The sequence below is a fragment of the Protopterus annectens genome, chromosome 2.part0 (genome assembly GCF_019279795.1).
Source record: "Protopterus annectens isolate FY-2018-M chromosome 2.part0, PAN1.0, whole genome shotgun sequence".
In the NCBI taxonomy this organism is placed as follows: domain Eukaryota; kingdom Metazoa; phylum Chordata; order Ceratodontiformes; family Protopteridae; genus Protopterus; species Protopterus annectens.
This window is the reverse complement of record NC_056728.1, coordinates 1,835,848,638-1,835,871,735: the sequence shown is the minus strand read 5'-3', so window position 1 is coordinate 1,835,871,735 and position 23,098 is coordinate 1,835,848,638. Positions and strand designations below refer to the sequence as shown.

Sequence of the window (23,098 nt, the reverse complement as noted above, 5' to 3'; positions counted from 1 at the left end):
GTCTAGTAGGGACACAGAAGAGATCCCAGGGGTAAACCTACGATCTCCCATCCACTCGTCAAGATTTCTCTTGAAGAGGGTCATTGAGGGACTCTGCCTAACATGGATTGGGATTTTGTTCCAGAGTGAGGGGAGCCTCTGGGATATGAATCTGTCCCTCCAGCATGTCCTATTTATTTCTGTGCTGAGGTTTAAGTCCCTGGAGTGTGTAGCTCTAAGGGATTTGGATTTCCTGAGGTGGAGCATGTCCATTAATTCTGGGTTGGACATGGCTTTATACGTCAGGCACAGATTGTCTCTGAGTAGGCGGTAAGCAACTGAGTAGATCTGGAGTTTCTTTAGCCTAACTGCGTAGGGCATCTGTTTGAGTCCCTTGATCCTCTTGGTGAGGTACTTTTGGGGTCTTTCCAGTTGCTGCAGGTGTCGGGTAAGGTACATCCCAAATGGGGCATTGTATTCAATTATGGGCCTGATGAGTGATGAGTAGAGGGGCATAGTGACCTCTCTTGATCTAGATGTGAACCCTTTTGTGATAAGGTGGGCTATATAGAAGGTCTTTCTAACCACTCTGGCAACGTGATTGTCAAAAGAGAGATTGCTATCTACTTTGGTCCCCAAATCCCTAATTACTTCTTCCGTACTTAATGGATTACCACCTATGTGGTAATTTGTGGGCACTTTGTTTTTCCCAAAGGGGATGACTATGCACTTTTTGGCATTTAGCTTTAGGAAATGGCTCTGGCACCAGTTATCTGTCTCTGTGAGACCCTTTTGGAGGATGCTTGTGTCAGTCGGCGAGTCGATTATGGCACCCAGTTTGCAGTCATCTGCGAACTTGGTCAGCCATAGTCCTCCCATGTTAGCCTGTACCTCAGAGAAATATATACCGAACAAGAGAGTTCCCAGGACTGAGCCTTGTGGGATGCCACTTGTAACTGGTTTAGAGTCTGACATGGCACCTGCAATTCTGACCATGTGGGTTCTATCCTTGAGCCAGTTTGCAACCCATCTTGTGACATAGGGGTTGATATTTAAGCTGGTGAGCTTATTTATGATGCCCGAGTGGGGTATTGTGTTGAAAGCTTTTGCGAGGTCCAGGTAGGCTGTGTGGACTACCTTCCCTTCATCTATGGCCTTGGTGACTGTTTCAAAGAAGTCGACCAGGTTCAAGAGGCAAGATCTGCCCTTAACAAAGCCAAATTAGGTAGGATCCAGTGTTTGGAGGTTCCCAATGTCTTTGTTTATGAGTTTCATGATGATACGCTCCATAGCTTTGCAGACCAGGCTAGTCAGGCTTATAGGGTGATAGTTTCCGGGGTCCATTGTGGCACCACCTTTGTGGAGTGGGACCACTGTTGCTGTACTCCATTACTTGGGTACATATCCTGTATTAAGGCTGAGATTGAACAGTGACTTTATGTGAGGGTTCAGTTCTTCTTGGTTTCGTGTAAGACGCAGCCCGGGACACCGTCCGGTCCCATTGATGCTGTGTTTTTTGCTTTGGAGATGGCAGCTCTCACCTGTGCATCTGTGATGTCAGGGAGGCTACACTCTGTTGGGATAGACATTTGCTCTTTTGGGGGAAGGGGGGAAGTTTGCACTGAACCTGTCTGCCAGGATGTTGGCAATATCTGTGGGTTCAGTGTATTTTTTGTCATTTTGAACTAACTCAGAGCATATCTGGGAGTTGCCACCCAGGTTCCTGACATAACTAAAGAAGGCCTTGTGATTATCTTTAGCATCTTGTGCAATTTTTCTTTCGAAGCTGGCCTTAGATGATTTTATGAGGGATCGTAGTTTCTTGCTACTACTGATCAGAGATGCCTTCCCTTTTTGGGATTTTGCTCTATCATGTAGTAGCTTCTTCCTTCTGTTGTATAGCTTATTTATGGCTGGGGTCCACCAGACAGGTCTCCTGCCTTTGGAGGAATGAGTTTTGGTTTTATTTGGGATAGCACAATCCGTGCATTCCTGTAGGTGTCCATAGAAAGCGTTTGTAAAGGATTCTGCGGTTTGGGCCGTATTTTCCACTGGCCCGAGGGCTTTAAAGGATTCCACCTCAGTTTTGAGAAGTGTGAAGTTTGCTTTTGAGAAGTTCTTCACGGTGGTTTCCTTGGCTGGGGGTGGGGATGGGATATGGATGTCCAGTGAGATTAATTTATGGTCAGATCTTACCAATGAGAGGTATACCTCTGGTATGGAACATAGAGTCCCCATGTTGGTGATGATCAGGTCCAATATGTTTTCCCCTCTTGTGGGAGTGGTGACCAGTTGCTCCATAGCATTTGAGTTTATAAATTCTAAGAACCGTTGGGCAAGGGTGTTGGGGCTTGAGTAGTGCTCCCAGTCTGTGTTTGGGTAGTTGAAGTCACCCAATATAATGGTGTTTGGAGAGACCTTCATATTCTCCAGTGTTCTCAGGAAAGCCGAGTGGGGTTCCTGAGTTTGGGAAGGTGGTTTGTAGCAGGCTACAAACTGAAAGGCAGTTTTGCCCACTATTAGTTGCACATGGATGTTCTCCAGTGATTCATGCAGTGCCACTAACCTGGAGGTGTGGGTATCTTTGATGAATATGGATACTCCCCTCCCCTTTTGTGGTTCGGTCCTAGTTTTGGGGCCGAAAAGCATGGTACGAGGTATAACCTGGTAGTGCTGAGGTGCTCTTGGGATCCTTGAACCAGGTTTCTGTTACTGCACAGATATCGATATTCTCTATACTGAGGAGAGCCTCGAGTGCGTGCATCTTGAGGTTTAGACTTCTGGCATTGAGCAGCATTACCCTTAGATTCTTTTTCTTTGTGTTGTCTATGGAGGTGGGTTTGTCTTTTGAGCCTTGCCTAAAAAAAGGCACTATGGTTGTGGCAAGAGCCTTAGCCAGTATTTGAAAGCCCAGGGGTGACAGGTGCAAGCCGTCCCCAGCGAAGCAACGTGGCTTGTCGAGTATGTCATCCCAGGCTGACAGACACTGGATCCCCTTTGAATGACACCAATACTTTAGCCAATTGTTAAAATTGATAATTTTGTCTTTATACTGTGGCATCATTCTTGGTGAGGGTAAGATGCTACTCAAGGTCAGGGTCATACCGGCCTAGGCTACATGATCAGAGAGCTCCTCTATGTCTCTTTTCATGTAGTCCAGGGAAGTACGTCTCAGGTCATTCACACCAGCATGGACAATGACGGAGTCATATTTGTACTTGCTTTGGAGTGACCTGAGTGCTTGTGTTATGTGTCGGATCCTGGCACCCGACAGGCAGCTTACAGTGACCTTCTCCTTGTTCAGCCTGGTGAGTGGGATGTCAGTGTGTCTGACAATAGAGTCATCTATTACAAGTGTATTAGGTGTGTTGTTTAGCCTTAAAGGCTGTGACTGTGTGGCACACTGACTTTGTGAACTATGTGATACGTGGGTATTGTTGTGGTGTAGCGGTTGCTTGGATGTCTGCTTTGGAGGTCTCTGCTGCTTGGGCAGATTTTTATTTAGAGCCTCCGAGTATGTTTTTGTGTGTTTATGTGTTTGGTTTTCTGTTGCGATAGGTCTATGTGAGACTGGATTTGTGGTGTGTGTGGTTACCTTCTCCTCCTGACTGACTGCGCCAGTATTGGGTTGAGAGAGCTCAGCCTCCAGTTTGGCTATATAGTTGCATCTCTCACATATATTTGAGCTTGTTGGGAGGAGGAGAGGGTGGTCTGTCTGCATAAGGCAGTTGTAACATTGCCTCAAGATTCCCAGATTCACCAACTGGACTGGAGAGTAAACCCGAAACTGACTTTTGGACATGCCAGAATAGTATAAGGAACTACTTTTTGACTGATCAGAAAGGACCAATAGGAAGCCAAATACTTAAAGGGAGTATAAGAGGGTGTAGTGCTTTAGTTTATTAGTGCTTACTTATAAGATTACTTATACGAGCAACTGCAGGACTTTAGAATGAAAATAGAGTATTTACTTTGAGATTTAGAACAGTTCGAAGGGAAAAAGTGAAGAGCAGACTTTGTGGAGCTGGGAATAGTTTAAACCCGTTTAAGTGGTGCTGCCCGATGCTGCGCTATGCGCAAAACTGCACAAATGCAGGTTCTAAAGCAGGGAAACTGAAAGAGATAGGAATTGACCCAGAGTGGCCAATAAGCTACTAGTTTCAGGGCTGAGACCACTCCTCCAGGGACAGATAGGCTGCTCAAAGCTCCCCACTCTCACTGGTGAACAGAGAAGCTTCCTCCTATCCAAGTAAGGATATGGGCAACACAGGAAACTATACCACAGTCCGAAATTCAGCAAAACCTGAAATCTGGACTAATCTAGTTCAGCAAGGGTGGGAAAAGAGAATTTTTTTTTTTTTTTTTTTTTTTTTTCAGGAAACAGCAGAAAAACACACAGAAAACACTGTAAATGCTATAAACAGGCTAGCGCACTTTAGTGTGTAGCCTACAACAGTTATACAATACAAAAATGACTTAAATTGATATAAAACAAGTGCAAAAGCTGTAAAAAGCAGAAGGCAAATGCAATTTAAACTTTTTAAAGCACAGATCAGTTAGAAATTCACTTTTTAGGCGGGAAAAGGCAGTTGGAGCAAAAAAACAGAGAAAAAATACTTAAATCTGGAAAAGTCTCTTGGGTCTCTCTGTTGCCTGTATCACTCTGCAGGACACCCTGAGGAGCTGTGCGGAGTTGTATACTGGTGCAAAACCATGCAAATGCGGGTTTTAAAGCAAGGAAACTGAAAGAGGTAGGAATTGACCCAAAATGGCCAATAAGATACTAGTTTCAGGGCTGAGACCACTCCTCCAGGGACAGATAGGCTGCTCAAAGCTCCCCACTCTCACTGGTGAACAGAGAAGCTTCCTCCTAGCCAAGTAAGGATATGGGCAACACAGGAAAATATACCACAGTCCAGAATTCAGCAAAACCTGAAATCTGGACTAATCTAGTTCAGCAAAGGCAGGAAAAGAGAATACTATTTACCTTATTTACAATATTATACCCCAAACTATTTACGTTGACCCCATATTCATTTTTTTACATTCAAAATACATATATATCTGACCACCACTCTACTTTCCACAACCAAAATCTTATTTTTTTTTTTTATCATTTTGATAAATTCCATTTGGCATTATTCATAATTTCCTTCACTCTTTGGTTCCAAATTATTCATATAGCATTAAGTATTTCTTATCAACCTTTTCAATTAACACTTTACCTTTATAAAAAACATATTTAATCATACATTTTTGTATCCCTTAATTTCATCTAAATAATGATTCTTATGTAACTTAGTCCATAATATATAACTTTTTTACATTTCAAAAAGACATGTTCAGTAGTTTTATCTTTATAACAATAATTACATATTCTTTCACTTTTTATATGGCATGGTTGCTTTGACTGGTAATTTCTTTATTGCTAGTCTCCATAAAAAATCATGACATTCTAATCTTTCTTTAAAGCTGTCATTTCTTACTTTTATAGCTCTAATTTTCACTTCCTCCAATTATTTGCATGTGCATATATAAAAATATTTGCCATTACTTTTTTATACCACTTTTTTCTTTCATCTTCTAAATCTTCTACACTTATTTTCCACAATTTTCTATTGATATGCTTTCATTTTTTCATTGATATAGTCTTTTACTCTGTTACACCTTTTCGTCATATCCCACATTTTTATGTTTGTTTTTCAATAACAGACATATTAAAATTACCATTTTTTTCCTTTAACCATTTAAGTATTTTATGTAGATGTAATGAAACTGCAGATACTACTGGATTTGTAATTCCTAAACCACCATCCTCTTTTGCTACATAGAGCACACCTCTTTACACAATTAAACGAGATCCCCATATATAGGAGAAAATAGTATTAATAGTATATTTTTCAATTGACAATGGAATACTAAACACACTAGCTATATATGAAACATTTCCTATTACAACAGAGTTAAGCAAATAAACCTTTTTCTTGAAAGAAAGTTAGTTTAAAAGACCTCCAAAAAGAACACATATTTTTGATATTTTTCAGAACATTTTTCCATTGTACTAATATATCTTTTTCCAAATGCAGGACATAATAACTTTATTTCTTGAGAGATTAATTCATTGTCTTTAATCCTACCTTCATGCCCTAAAACCTTTCCTTTTTTTTCTATGTTCAAACAGAAACCAGTTTTATGTAAACACAAATTCAACTTGCTTATAACTTCTTCCATTCCATTCATTTGCTTAGTAACTAGAATGATGTCATCTGCATATGATAACATTATATGTATATCAATACCTTCCTTTGTTCTATATCTAACATTACCATCTACTGAATTAATATAACCAGTTATTACATTCATAACTAGTGAAAATATAATGTTACTAAAAGGACATCCTTGCCTTATACCTATTTTAATACTTATTTCTTCACTTAGCCATCCATTAATCAAAATTTTAATTTTGTTCAGTATGTATGCTGTAACACACACATTTTTTTATTTTTGTACTTAAATTGTAAACTTTGAATATATAGCATAGCATATTATGCTGAGTAGTGTCAAAAGCTTTGCTTAGACCTCCTAGCATAATTAATGTATTTTCTTGTCTATTTAATATGTCATCTACAATTTCTCTAAAAATCATTCATAATTCTTGACATCCTTGTCCTTTAACACTATATATTGAATTAAAAGAAAATTCTTAAGTTTTGATTCCATTTTTTATGTAGTATTTTCATAAAGAGTTTATAATCAGTATTATTCAAAAATAGGCCTCCAATTTCTTATATCTTTTCTCTCACCTTTTTCCATACACTTTTTAAAATTCCAGCACATAATTCCTTATATTTAAATCCTTCATTAAACTACTCATTTAATACTTCAGTGAAATACATCTTTTGATTTACTTACATATTCTTATACATTTCATATTCTAAGCCATCTGGACCCGCTGCTGTATGTATATTTACTTACATGCATACATGCATGCATACAAATATTTCAAGCAGGGGCATTAATGCCCTTCTAGTTTGCCAATATACCAAAACACTTGTTCCCATAATAAGTATCTAAACTAGTACTTGCTTTAATGTAATTAGGTAGTCTGTTCCATGCATCAGCTACTCTGTCAGTGAACCAATTAGTGCACTTCTCATTCCTATAGAATCTTCTACATAAATTGTCTGATGATTCTCTAGTACTTTTTGTTCACCCAAAACATTCCCAGAGGTAGTTTTCACTAAATGCCCTATATACCTGAATAAGATCTCTTCTTAGATATATGTAAGAGACACTGTACAAGTTCAGATATTTTAGTCTTTCATAATAACTTAAAATTTCACATCCAGGTATACCCTTGGTATATTTCCATTGTACTATTTCCAGTTTATTCATGCTTGTTTTCTTATAGGGTTTCCATATTGTTATTCCATACACAAGTTTGGGTCTAATGTAACTAACAAACAATGACTTCATTATTTTTGATTTCCTAGACTTTATAAATCGTTTTATACAACCCATAGTTCTATAACTATCATTAACCAATTGGTTGACATGATTAGAAACACTCATAGCTGAATCTACCCATATACCCAGGTCCTTAAATGAGTCTACCGTTTCAATCACTGTGTGCTGTATTAAATATTCACCTTTCAATTTATGCCTACCAAATCTCATATGCTTGGTTTTTAATGTATTTATCAACATATTATTCTCCTGTGCCCAGATGGTCAGTTTAGTCAAGTTATTTTGCAGCCATGCCTTATCTGTGTAACACATGTAATCAGTTTACCGATTTCAGGTTGCCTGCACATAGACTGTAGAGCACCACAGATGAAAAAGTTAGGTCTGAAAGATACAATCTAAACAAGTAAGGGCCTAGGACAGAGCCCTGTGGGACACCCTGACTGTAACCAAGGATTTCACCTGTTCAGTTGCTGTATGATACTTGCCATGTCCTATTTGTAAGCCATGTAGCTATCCATCTTATCAAGAGCACATCAATACCTATTTGTACTAATTTATTGATCAGTATTATCTGTATGACCCTGTGGCCATGGTGGTGCAGCGGTTAGCATTGTTGCGTCACAGTAAGAGGATCTTCCGTTTGATTCTCGGCAGGAGCGCCTTCTGTGTGGATTCTGCATGTCCTCCCCACAGTTGAATGATGTCTAGAGACATGCAGGTAGGTGCATCCATGAATGGTTGTGCCTTCTTTGAAGGCTGGGCTTCGGGCTGGCAACTTGACACTATAAAAATCCACTGCCAATCATTAGCAGACCGGAGTTCTGCTATGGCGACTGTTAACCAGGAAAAGCCGAAAGAAGACTTATTATGTCTATGACCCTGTCAAATGTTGAAGTTAAATCTATAAAAATTACATCACAGCACAATTTTTCATTCATAACTGTTATTATGTTGTTATTGAACATCATTTTACAGGTAGTAATAGGTCTGTTTTCAACATATGCATGCTGATATATGGTTTCAAGTCCCAACCTATCCAGTTCTGACAGTTTTTTGTTGTTTGTCTTTTTGGCTTTTCCCGGTTAGTGGTCGCCACAGTGGAACTCTGTTCTGCTAATGATTGGCAGTAGATTTTTATGGTGCAGAGTTGCCAGCCCGACATCCAACCTTCAGTGAAGGCACGCCCATTTACGCATGTCTTTCAAATGCCACTCGACCATGGGGAGGACATGCAGACTCGACACAGAAGGCACTCCAGCCGAGAATCGAACAGGAGAACCTCTTGCTGTGAGGCAACAATGCTACCGCTGCACCACCGCAGCTTCCTATCCAGTTCTGACAGTAACTTATCCAATATTACCTTCCCCATTATTTTTCCACAACATGAAAGTAGACTTAAGGGTCTATATGACTCTACGTTTGTCCTACTCCCCTTTCTATTAAAAACAGGTTTAATAAGCACATGCCTCCAATCTTAAGGAATCTCCCCATATTTATATGACCCAGTGAATAATAGATATAATGGTACTATAAGTTATTGCTGAAGTGTACTCAGGTCATTGTTCCTAATTCTGTCTCCTTCCTGTGCTTTGTTTGGATCCGGTTTGTACAGTTCTTTTTCAATATAATCTAATTTGATTCCAGTATCAGGAGTTACCTGAGACGTACCTTCCTGGACTATATGAAGAGAGACATGATCGAGTATGTGTCCCAGGCAGGTATGTCCCTAGACTTAAGCAGCATTCTACCATCACCCAGAATGATGCCTCAATACAAACAGAAAATGATTGACTTTAACAACTGGCTTAGTTTCTGGTGTCATTCAAAGGGGATCCAGTACCTGACAACCTGGGATGACATGATTGACAAGCCATGATTATTTGCTGAGATGGCCTGCATCTGTCTCCCTTGGGCTTCAGGCTCCTGGCAATAGTGCATTTTTTAGGCAATGTCATGAGGTCAAAACTACCAACATGAAAATTTCATCAAAATGTAAATTAAAGGTCATATTGCTAATCTCTAGGAGTCTAAACATGAAACTGCACTCATTGCTAGCATTCTTAACCTTGGAAGAAGCTGACATTTGTGCAGTCACAGAAACCTGGTTCAAAGCTCATCCCAGCCATACTAGATTACTCATTCTATCATTCATTCAGACCCCAAGCAGTGAGCAGCAAAACGAAAGGAGGTGGAGTTGCAATATATATAAAAGAGATACACACCTCTAGAGTGGTCAATCAGTATGGTGCAGAGAAAATAATCCATGTGCAGTAAACAATTGACAAGACCCCTATTCAAATCATAGCAAGCTACGGGCCTCCAGCTCTGACTCAAGATGCCCACTCCACCTATCTGGACCTCTTCGAATCTATCAGGATTCAACCCTTTACCCTGATCCTGGGCAACTTTAACTATCCAACCATAGACTGGAAGAAATACTCATGCCAAAACACAAATGCCCAGAGAAGCCTTGATTTCGTCAATGCAAATACTTTGAACCATTTGGTTGACACCCCACAAGAGGTGAAAATATCTTGGACTTGGTATTAACTAACACGAGTAACCCCTGCAGCATCCCTACAGTGTTATCATCCCTGGTAAGATCCAACCACAAAGCAGTCACTTTGAAAGTCACCATCTCCCCTGACCCCAGCCCCCATCCAGGGTCAAACAAAAAAACTTCTCCAGAGTTGATTATAACCTCCTGAGGGAAGGTATAAACAGCCTCACAGCCCCCTCCACAGAAACTGGCACATATGTCCAAACTTACACCAAAGTACTATGTGAACATTTATATAGCTGCATGGAATCAGGAATACCAGACAGGTCGAAATTATCCTCCTCAAGGAAGAGTAAACCTGTCTGGTGGGAATCTACTATAAATAAACTCTATAATAAAAGGAAAATTTGCTGTCCAGGACCAAGAAGGAGCAGGTGCCTAATTGGAAGCAATCTCTCCTTAGCCTGAACAAGTAAATAAGAGCACTAGTGAAATCCTCCAAAGCAAACTTCGAGTCCAAATTGGCCACATCTGCTAAAGACAATCATCCTACGGCTTTCTTCACATATGTCCACAGTCTCAAGGGAAGCACTCAGATCTGCTCAGAACTGTGGTGGTCAAGGACACCACATACACAAACCCTGTAGATATAGCCAACCTGCTGGCAGACAGGTTCAGTGAAAACTTCACTCTCCTGTCTCCATCAGCAAAACAGGACATCCCCAGTACCTGCCCCCTCCCCTTATCTTTAGGGAGCAAGTCATCACTGCCCTCTCAAATGCAAAAAATACAGCCTCCATGGGACCCGATAACATCCCAGGCTGAATCCTACATGAACTCAGGCAGGAACTTGCAGCACCATTAGGCAACCCTATTCAACCAAAACATGAGTACCAGCTTCATCCCAGCCAAGTGGAGGATAGCTACTGTCATCCCTTTGCACAAAGGTGGAGCATCCACCGATCCAGAAAATTATAGATCCATCAGCCTAACTAGCCTGATCTGCAAGGCCGTGGAGCGGATTATCATGGACCTCATTAACAAGGACATTGGCAACCTCCAAATACTTGATCTGACACAGTTTGGTTTTGTCAGTGGGAGGTCATGCTTGTTAAATTTGGTTGACTTCTTTGAGACAGTCACCAAGGCCATAGATGAGGGGAAGACGGTGCACACCACCTACCTTGACCTGGCCAAGGCCTTCAATAATGTTCCCCACTCAGGTATAATAGATAAACTCTCTCAACTAGGCATCAATCCATATTTTACCAGATGGGTAGCAAACTGGCTTACTGATAGAACCCACCTAGTCAAAATAGTGGAAGCCACCTCAAGTAGTAGACCCGTAACAAGCGGTGTACCCCAGGGATTGGTCTTGGGACCTTTGCTGTTTGGGATATACTTCTCAGAGGTGCAGGCCAAATCTAGTGGACTATGGCTGACCAAGTTTGCAGATGACTGCAAGCTGGGCACTGTCATCAATTCCCCTAGAGATGTGGACATCCTCCAAGAGGGTCTCACCCAAACAAATGACTGGTGCCAGAAACGTGGCCTCAAACTGAATGACAAAAAATGCGTCATCATCCCTTTTGGAGAGAATGATGTCCCCAAAAATTATCACATTGATAATAAGGCACTAAGCACAGAATCAGTCGTGAGGGACTTGGGAACCCAGGTTGACAGCAAACTGACTTTTGACCACCATATTGCCTCCATTGTATAGAAAGCTTTCTACATGGCCCACCTCATTAGTAAGGGTATCTCATCTGGGACAAGGTGGTCATAACATCCCTGTATTCTTTCCTTATAAGACCGATTATTGAGTACAATGCCCCTTTTGTGCGCGTTTTTGATTGGCTCGTATACCGGTATATGAGCCAATCAAAAAGTGGAGCTCTGTTCAATGCGGAACTCCTTGATGTTCCGCATTGAACAGAAAGGAGAATCACAGCGAGGTTTTGATTGGCTCGTATACTGGCATACGGGCCAATCAAAAATCCCCAAACACGGAGCTACTCGCCTTTAATTCTGAAATGCATTAAAGACAAGACCAATTTTTTTTTTGCTGTTCAGCCCTAACAGGATGAAATAATGTGTGCTGGTACCAGCACATATTTTTTCATTCTCTGTCCTCTTTTACATACAACCAAATATGGTAACCCTACATTATAGGATTTATTAGCCTCAAACCTCCTTTTACTTTTTTTCACATATAGCACCCCAGTTTTTACAGGGTTCAACCTCGATCCCCAAAGAAAAGAAAACATTATATTGTATACATCTTTCTCTAATTTAACCATAAAACAAGTAGGCTCCCTGGTGCATTCACACAATAAGCGCCATACTCATTAAATGAAGCACTTGAGTAAATAAAAAATGAGAGAACAAAAACTTCTAATAACAGTCAGTTAAGTGCTTTTGTCCCTGTAAAAGTGGGACTTCATCAGAACATTCGATACGATCCATACTTCTTTTACTTATACCAAAAGCACTTTGCAACCTAATTAAAAATGATTGAGAATAATTAACACCAATCAAATAATTAAGCATTATTTAAAGTTGGAATGTAATATGATCTGAGGAAGGCATAGGTCAAAAACGCTTATCACTGTTTTTATTCTCTGTATTGATCACAGCTTTATATTTAATAAAATTGGTTTTAATACTTATTTTACAATTATACACTTCTCTTTGTGGTGGCTTTGCTACGTTTATCTTGTTTGATACTATGATTTTTTTTGACTGAGTGAGCCTTTGGCAAACCCTGATCTGTTTGTTTGTGGTGTATATTTATTGATAGACTCCTTAAAAACATTCTTGACCTAGTGGATTATCTACCGAAGGACTCATGGGATTTTTTGACCAAAAAAGGCAAAAATTGGTACGCAGATGACTGGTGTTTTTTGACTATTGATGTAATTGATTTATTTACATCCATACCCCATGAGGAGGGACTTGAATTATTTTATGAAGCTATTCAGACACTCACGACTTTCAGTGATACCATGGTTAATTTTATTATTATGGCTATGGAGTTTATCCTTAACAACAATTATGTTTGAAGGAGAATTCTTTAAACAGATTAAAGGGGTGGCAATGGGAGCCAATTATGCTCCCTTATATGCTAATACGGTGCTCTACTCTTGGGAATCAAAACATGTAATAAATTCTGATTTTTCCACCCACTGGTTAGCATATTATAGGTACCTGGATGACATCTTTGTCTTACGGAAAAAGGCATCTGAGCAACCAGGGCATTTTGTTGAATACCTGAATAGTGTATTTCTTTAAATTTACCACCACTGTTTCAGAACATTCTATTGACTATGTGGATGTCACCTTGCATAAAGATTATTCAAATCACACATTCTGCTACAAAATTTACAGGAAACCCACTTTTTCAAATAATTATTTGGACTTTAGGAGCTCTCACCCCAAACATACTAAAAAGAGCATCTTTAAAGGGCAGTTGGTCAGAGCAGCCATGATGTGTTCAAATGCAACCATTTTTAAGTTGGAGATGGAGAAAATCTGTAAAATGTTTGTGGATAGGGTTTACCTTTCAGACTTATTAAGTGACATTAAGACTGAAGTGAAGGTAGGTTGGGGGACTAAGTACAAACCCCTTTTAAGTGACAACAGCTATCTTGATAAAAAGAATTATGACAACCTGAACCTGAGTCATTCTAACAGTATGGTTATACCATACGGACAATGACAGAAAGACATTAGAAACATTATTGACAGGAATTGGACAGTTTTTAGAAATAACCTAGAAATTTTGAAAGTTCTTGGCACCAAACTTCAGTTTCTTTTTAAAACTGGGAAGAACTTTAAATACTTATTTGAGAATTTGGATTCACCTTACAGCTTGACAGTTAGAGGTACAACAAGATGTGGCATGGGTAGACAATGCCCTTATATTTTAGAATTAGATACCATCCTTTTAAAAGACATAGGTTTCAAAGTTAAACTTGCTAAGGGCAATTTTAATACTAGAGATTTGGTCTACATTTCTATTTGTGATCAATGTGGTGACTACTACATCGGTAAAACCAAGAGAAAATTCAAAACTCATACATACGAACATTTATATGCAATTTCTAAAGGAAATATAAACAATTCCTTATTCAAATATTCTTTACAATGTCCAGGATTTATCAAATTTAACTTTGGAATCTTGGAATTGTTACCTTTGAACTCAACAGGTGGGTGGTGGGAACTTTGTATTGAACTTAGGGAATTTTTTTGGATTACTAGATTAAGAGCTAATTTGCCACTGGGAATCAATGAGATCACTACTGCCATGGCTATATTAAAGAAAAGGGCTTTAACTATTTAAATTCTATTTAAATTCTATTTAAACTATATATTATTCCAGTATTTTATTTTTCTTTATACAAACAATTATGTCAATACACAAGTTATTTTAATAGGTATGTCTGTGAACTGTAAAATTAGTTGATTTTCATTTTAAGAATTGTAATAGAAGGAAACGTGATATATATTCCTTTAAGTATCTCTAAATAATGTTTAATTATTTGATTGCTGTTAGTCATTCTCAATCATTTTTAATTAGGTTGCAGTGTGCTTTTGGTATAAGTAAAGAAAGTATGGATTATATAGATTGTTCTGCTGAAGTCCCAGTTTTACAGGGATGAAAACGTTTAACCGACTGTTATTAAAAGTTTTTGTTCTCTTGTTTTTTATTTACTCACGTGTTTGATTTAATGAATTTGGAGCTTATTGTGTGAATGCACCAGGGAGCCTGTTTGTTTTATGATTGGTTGTGTTTTTTGGCCCTCGGTCCAGCAGTTTTTCCATTATGTCTTTTTCTAAGTTCATTGGAAAGTTAAAGACACCAGCTAAATAAATAATCTTAGCTAACAGTACAGAAATTATTAAATAAACTTTTTTTTTAAAGGAAAGCCTAAAATACTTCCAAAATGCATATATGTTTCATTCCTCTATTTTTTTCTTTCCATATAGAATCTATCATTTCTTGTTTCTTGAAGTTTATTCCAAGGATCTTCATCTTTTCCATATTAAAGTTAACTTCACTAATCCTCCCCTCAGATCCTAAACCTTGACTTTTGCCTCTGTTTACTACAGACCCAATAACCTGAATGATCTATTGCATTTGTTTTATCACTGCATTCATACATGCTGCATTTTTTGTTATAATAATAATATCATCTGCATAATTTAACAAAATAGGCAATTGTATTCTTTCATTAGTAGTATAACTCATACCATCCATCACCTTATTCATATACGAAGGTATTGCATTCATTATTAATACAAATAGTGCACCACTCAATGGGCAACCTTGTCTAATACCCTTCTCTAACTTTATATGTTCACTCAACCATCCATTTATGATAAGCTTCACTATATTATACTTGTATGCTGAAATACACACATTTTTAATCCTCTTACTTATATAATGTATATCAAATATATCCCATAATACTGAGTGATGAATCAAATGAAATGCTTTGCTGAGATCTCGTACCATTCTGTATCATCTACTAATTCCCTAATTAATAATAAATCTTGAACTCTTTTACCTTTCATACCAAATGTGTTCATTTACATTACCTACTTTTTCTTCCATCCTGTTTTTGTAATATTTTCATAAAAATCTTATTGTTTGTGTCTTTCGGCTTTTCCCGGTTAGGGGTCGCCACAGCAAAACGCTGGTCCGTTAATGATTGGCAGTTGATATTTACGTACTGGCTTGCCAGGCCTGATGCACAACCTTCAACGAAGGTACGCCCATTCACGCATGTCTCCACGCAGAAGACGCTCTAGCTGAGAATCGAACCGGACAGCGTCTTACTGTGAGGCGACAATGCTACCATAGCACCACCACCGCATGCTTTCATAAAAATCTTATAATATGTATTATTTAATACAATTGGTCTCCAGTTCTGTATTTTCCCTTCTCTCATTTTTTCCATGTAAACCTAAAATATCTCTGCATATCTCTTTATAGATAAAACCTTTATTTAACTATTCATTTAATACCTTTATAAACAATTTTTTTCCTCTACAGTCACATTTTTATACATTCTATATTCTATTCCATCCGGTCCTGCAGCTAAATCTAAATTCATTACTTTTAGTACCTGTTCTTGTTCTTCAATTTTTATTTCTTTTTCTAAATCTTTATTCTTCTTGTCAGAAAATGCATATACCTTCCATTCCTTCCATGTCTTTGTTCTCTGCTTTTTAGATAATGTCCTAATATATTCTTTCACTATGTTCATAATCTCCTCTTACGTATTATACAGTTTACCTGAAGAATCTTTCATTTCTCTCATTACACTATTGTTGTCTTTAATTATTTTACTTAAATATGGTTCAGTTTCTTCTTTTTATTTCCTTTCAGAAAGTATCTTTGTTTATACAATATATGTTTTATTTTTTCATATTCAACTCATATAGTTTCTGTTCCTTAATAACAACATTTTTGTCATTCTTCTCTAGACAGTCAATCGTGTCATTACTTAAATTCTTATACTTTATTTTTCCCATATATATTTTCTCTTTCTCCCATGCCACATAGCATTTTTTTATATTTTAGTTTGAAATTAAACCATGACTCTGACCAATCTTTGTAAAATTCTCTCATCTCTGCATCATCTTGCCATAATCTTATAACATCTTTTCTCCCTTTAATATCCCATTTCACTTCATTTATTCTTTGTATACCTTTCCAAATTATTATATAATCAACATTTCCCTTTACCAAAATACAAATTGCCCTGTGACCTGACAATAAAAAATAATCTATTTCTGTTCCTTGTTTACCTCTTCTGTACATCCAAGTCTCTAGATTCCAGATTATTAACTGTCCATATTTAATAATGTCCTTCACTAATTTAACATCATATGCCTTCTTGCTACAATTATCTCCATATTAACTGCTACATCTTGGATTATCTTTCTGAACATCTCTTCCCTCTCCTTTTGTACTATATATATATGCATATATTGCAATAATTCTAATATCATGTTCTCTTCATCTTGTGTCAGTAGCAGTAATCCTACCTGTTATAACAAATGTAACATCTAACACTTTAATTGTATCTTTATATAAGTATTCCTGAGCAGGTCCCCTCCCCAAAATTCCATATTGGATTCTTTTCCCACCATACTTCGGTTTGATATCTTTCTAGTTTTGATAAAAATCTAATATCTTCTAGTATAATAACATCACTATCTAACTTTTCACACTACTCAAAAATCCCTTTCCTTCGCTCCAACTTCTTAAAAGTATTCACATTTAATAATAGACCTTTACACATAACTCTACCTTAAATAATATGTATTCATCCTTTCCCTTTTTTTTACTTTATTGAAGTCTTCTGTATTCTTCCTTTTCCTTTCTCTCACTCTTTTACCAATAGAATTTATTTTTTGTGTAACTATATTCCATTTAACATAATCATTGTCACTTAACCCTGACTCTTCTTCTTCAATGTTTTCTATATTTAAATCTTCCCTCACTGTATCTTTTTGTATTATTTATTTTGTTTCTGCAATGCTACTATCTTTTCTTCCCATTTCTACTGCTTCTAAATCCTTTTATATAACTTTATCTGTTTTACCTTGTTCTGCTACTTCATCTATTATGTCCAAACCTACCCCATTTCCTCTTTCTTTACGTAAATCCTCCCAAGTGTCCCACTTTCTTACATTTATAACATTTTGATTCACAATTCCATGCATCATGTCCTATACCCCACATACAAAACATCTTCTTTTCTCATATTTATTAATTAAATGATCCATGTTTCCACACAAAAGACATGTTTTTGGCTGTCCCCAATATATAACTAAACCTCTGTCTCCTTCAGCATTAATAATACTTGGAATATGCACAATACTGCCATTTTCAAGTTTCAGTAGCACTTTGCAATCCCACACCCCAGTCCATAAACCCCTATTATCATACATTTTTGATAAATTCAATATATCATTACATACATTTAATAAATGCTTTTTAAAAGCCTCATTTTCAACTTCAGTCCTAAATTGATTATTAACTTTTTTCTTAGCTTCCCTAAAAAAGGGCTTGAATATATATTAGTTCCACTGTGAACAGTTTTTTCTTTTTTTCGTATTCCTCTATAAATTTCTCCATTATCTGCCAAGTCTCAAAATGAATGTCACAAAAAGTCTCTTTATTAATATGAATAAATTCTCTTTGGTTTAATCCCCAGCATCTCAATTACTTCATCCTGTACCTTATATCTGTCCATTTCTTTATCTTTCTTCTTTTCCATCCGAACTTTAAACAGTCTCTTTTTCTTTAAATTTGCTTCTTATTCTTCTCTTTTAACACACATCCCTTCTTTCAGCGTTTCTGCTTATGATTTTTTTCAGCTTTCATACCTTCACTCTGCTGTACTTCTTCCGTATGTATTTGGTCCAACATTTCTCCCCATGACATGTCCTTACCATTTTCCGGCTCACTTTCATCGACCATGTCTAACAATATATCATCCCACAACCCTCCCAACTGGAGGGTTGTAACAACACACTCTTGTGTTACAACCCCTGACTTAAAAAAGATATTGCTGAAACAAATCTTCTGAGTCTACAATAGATGCATCCATCCCTTGAAACTGCTTTTGCAAAGGCTCAGCTGCCTTTTCCCTGCCTCTCCCTTATTATTTTTGAATGCCTCTGACATAAATACTGCATCTGCTGTCTGACTCTCAGCATCAGAAACACTAACATCATTTTTGATCTCCTTTTCACTCTCCAGTCACACTTCACCAGCTTCCTGCTTCTCCGAACCACCTACACACCTGGACCGGAAGACAGGAAGTGCCACAGGGAAAATGTGTTCTTGTATGCACAGTATGGGAAGTTTCCCAGTGCCATAGCCAAATTTCCCTTTGTAGTGTAAATACCACCTCAGGTCACCCCTGAAAAGAGGCTACTAGCATAATGGGACTAACCCGGTCAACAAAAGATAAGTAAAATAGAAATGAATAAATTTTACACTATACTGTGAATACATAGAATACTACACATATTAATACACATATAACTTGTAGAATAATACCCCCATATTATGTCTCCTAGTGGGATTGTTTGATTCTTGGGTTCACATGTAATCACTTTCACTCATGACCAGAAAAGACACAGCCAGCACTTTAAAGAAACACTACAGCTTAAACACTACTTTTCCATTTCTTTGTCTATATTTTAAAACACCTTACACTTTTGTTCTATTTCCATCTTACCTGATCTTGGCAAGTTGCTAGAAAAAAGTAATGTACATTCAGCTGTGCCATCTACTTACCCTAAAGCAGCATGGAATTTAAGACAAGTCATGGTGTTAATGATCCTCAACATGGACAAAGATAACTTGAAAGGAACAATATTCATTGACCTCACAAAAGCCTGTGACCTAATCACCCACCAGTTCCTGCTTCTTCCTCTTCATAACATTTGCATTAGTAACCCATCCAATCTCCTGGTACCAAGACTCCTTTGCAAACAGATTATTCAAAGTTAAATAAGACTCTTCCTTTTCACAGCCCATACCTCTTTCAGTGGAAGTATGCCAAAGTTCGATCCTAGCTTCTCTTCTCATCTGTCATTGATAAACTACCTCGTAAAGTACCTCATGACGTTCCTACTCTAAACTTTATCTTCTGTACTGATGGCATGGCAATCTTTAAGACCAGAAAATAAACAGAAACCAGCATTCAAAATGAAAACCTGTAACCAAAAATGAATGCTCAGTTTAGGAACCAAAATGGATAAAAATACTATTTCCAGAGTTAAAGCCTGGTAAAGGGTTAAACTATAAATAACTTTAATAACTTTAATTAAGTCCAGCCTCAACCACTCTACAGTTGAAACACGACTGCAAAATTATCTTACCAATATGTATTTATTTATTGCATGCATTTACCAGGATAGCCCGACTGGACAGAAAGCTACCCCTTTTCTGTAGAGGCAGGGGTAGAAAAACTCCAGAAAAATTCTAACCTTACAAAAAGTGCATAGTAAACAATGGTATGCAAGTAATCAAGAACTATACAAAATCTAAACAGATTATCACTAATTAATAGTGATACCATGTTATGAGCTATGAAACTTTTCCTGGACAGAAAAACTCCAAAAATACATTGCATGAAGAAGGTAGTCAACAGAGGTATATGAGTAATTAACAGAGGTATGCAATTAATCAGCAAATATACAACTTTTAAATATAGTATCAATTATTAGCAGCATCTAAAGAGCTGTGGAACATATTTGGAAATGAAGTATAGATGTGCAGAAAAGGAGGAAAATGGAGGAGTAGTACTAAGAGGTGGGAAAGAATGTTTTAGGATAGGTAGAAGGAAGAAGAAGGAGAGGTGTAGGGCAAGGAGGAGATTTTGGACTAATAACTAAGGGTGTAGTGGTTGAAAAGAACAGAAGAAAGTAAGGGACAGGAAATTTATTATCCAAAATTTGTGCATGTACAGAGTCAGGTATCTTTTAGGTATTATTTTGTTTGTGCCTTAAAAGAAGTGTTGTTTACTATGTTTATTAGGGTGAGAGGAAGGGCATTCCAAATTTTGGCCAGGTAAGTTAAGTACAAATATTCATTAGATAAGTTGTTAGCTTTTGTAATAGTAAATAATATTTTGTCAGTGGATCTCAGCTGTTCACCTGGCTTATAGAGTTGGAGAATATTTGTCAAAACTAGGCATTTCTATGGATAATAATCAAGTTTATGGGAAGTGACTGTTTGGGAAAATATAAGGTAATGCCTTAGCTCTAACCACTAAAGTTTTTTAAGGCCTGACAGTGATGTGTCCTATAATGATGATTGGTGGCAAATTTTACCATCTTATTATAGTGGTTCCAAAAGTGAAAGTTGAGTGGATTATGGATTAATCAAGATTTGAGCAGCATAAAATGGTGTAGGGATGAGAATGGATTGAGCAATACTTTTTCTGGCATTATCTGAGATGTCTTGTTTGACTCTATAAAGTATGCCTAGTTTTTGGTGGATGTTACTGCTTGTTTTATGTAATGATAACATTTTAAGTTTTTGTCAGTAGTGACTCCTACAAACTTTGTTTGGCTTACTAGTTGAATGTTGGCATGCTTGGAAAAATTGATTTTGAAATTATTTTTGTATTCATTTGAATGCTTTGTGGTGAATAGGATCAGTTTTGTTTTTTTAGGTTTAAGGAGCAGCTGTGTATCAAACAGCCAGGCCTCTATGATGGAGAAAGACTCTTGGGGTGAGTTGTTTTAATTTATCTCTGCGTTTAGTAGAACAGATGATTGTTGAATTATCTGTGTATTGTATGATGTTATCTTGTTTAGAAGCTAGGTGGAGATCATTAATGAATATACTGAACAATAGGGAGCCTAAAATGGATCTTGAGGAGCACCCACTGTAATGGGAAGGAAAGAGGAGATGTCATTTTGCCATTTTACTGCCTGTTGTCTATTTGAGACGTAGCTGCAGATCCAAGATAATGAAGTTTCATATATTCATAGGCAAGCTAGATTTTGAAGCAATTTCTGGTGGGATACCATGTCAAAAGCTTTGGATAAATCTAGAAAAAATACTGAGACTAAGTTCCCAGAGTTTCGATGTTGGTTAACATTTTTATAAAACAAAGGAGAGCTATACATGTACAGGTCTATATCATGAAATCAGCTTCCAAAATGTCGAACACCATAAGTTTGAATTTGGAAGATCGAATTCGGATAACATCAACACTTCAAAACAGCAAATTTTTTCCCAGGGAAAAAATTCACTGTTCCAAAAAACACACACATAACACAATCACACCAAACACCTTCAAAACCTACACTAAACCTAACATACACCACTATCTATTCACTATCTTTAACCCAGCCCTAACCCTAAAGTCTGTCACTATCGCACACTTACCTGACCCGTGCCCTAACCCTAAAGTCCGTCACTACCGCACACTTACCTGACCCGCTCCCTAACCCTAAAGTCTGTCACTATCGCACACTTATCTGACCCGTGCCCTAACCCTAAAGTCCATCACTACCCGTTCGTACACTTACCTTGTCCCGGTCCGAAAATGCCGAAGCTGCAGAAACAGCCAACTGAATTCTTTCCCTGGGAAAGAATTCGGGTTTCTGCGGCTTCGACATTCTCAGCTTTTGAACTATCAAGTTCGGCCTTCCGGTATTCAGCGTTCACAATATTCAATTTTGTGATATAGACCCACATGTACTATGAAAAGGACAGAAACCGTGCTATGTATGGGAAATGAGGTCGTTGTCAGTGAGAAATCTAAAGTGATGAGACTGGATATACATCTCCCGAATCTTTCCGACTGGACACAGTATGGATATAGGCCTGAAGTTTCAGAGCTCATTTATATGTTCACTTTTATGGAGAAGAATGTAGCACATTTTCCATAGGGTTAGGACATAGCTTTCAGTGATGGAGCAGTTGATTAAAATAGAGATAGAAACAGCTAAGTCATCAATAGCAATTTTTAAGTACTCAGATTGCATGTTATCAGGACAAGGGTGATAAAGTTTAAGGTTAGTAAAAGTTTTTGATTGTAGAAATTGAGACTGGTTTGAGTGCAGGTGTCCTGGAGGCTAATAGGGAGGAGAGGATGATGTGTCTGCTGTGCCAATGGTTTAGTAAAAGAGGTTACTGTCTGGATGATGTGGGTATTGAATTAGCTGGATATACTGCCAGTATAGCTAGATGAAGTAGGTGTGATTTGGGTTGGTGTACTGGGTTTTAACAGCTGGTTGGCTGTAGTCCAAAAAGCTTTGGGGTTGTAATTTGCTGCCTGTATATCAATGTAGTAATTTTTTATCAGTTTTGATTTGTTCTTTAGTGGAGTTTCTCAGACATTTGTAGTATTGATGGGGAGCTATGGTTTTAACTTGCTTCTATTTTATTCCAGGCTTTGTTTTCTCTTGCTCTCTTTCTCTTTCACGAGCAAGTTAGTACTTTTTGAAATCCAGAGTGCTGGATTTCATTAAATTATTTTGGTTCTTAGTGGGGCTAGTTCATTTAATATGTTAAATAAAATTGACTTAAGAGAGCTACAGATTCATCGAGTGGAAAGTTGAGAAAGGCTGTACTGATGTTTTTGATTAGGTTTATGATATGTTATT

General features: G+C 37.6%; 1 protein-coding gene across 1 annotated transcript in view; it reads left to right on the top strand.

Moving 5' to 3' along the window:
• Window positions 1-23,098, top strand: part of FBLIM1 (filamin binding LIM protein 1) — a 726,871-nt gene that overhangs the window by 606,450 nt on the left and 97,323 nt on the right. Inside the window, exon 5 of the mRNA XM_044061867.1 lies at window positions 21,154-21,213. Coding sequence (XP_043917802.1) covers window positions 21,154-21,213 — 60 coding nt within the window. The remainder of the gene's footprint in view (window positions 1-21,153; window positions 21,214-23,098) is intronic.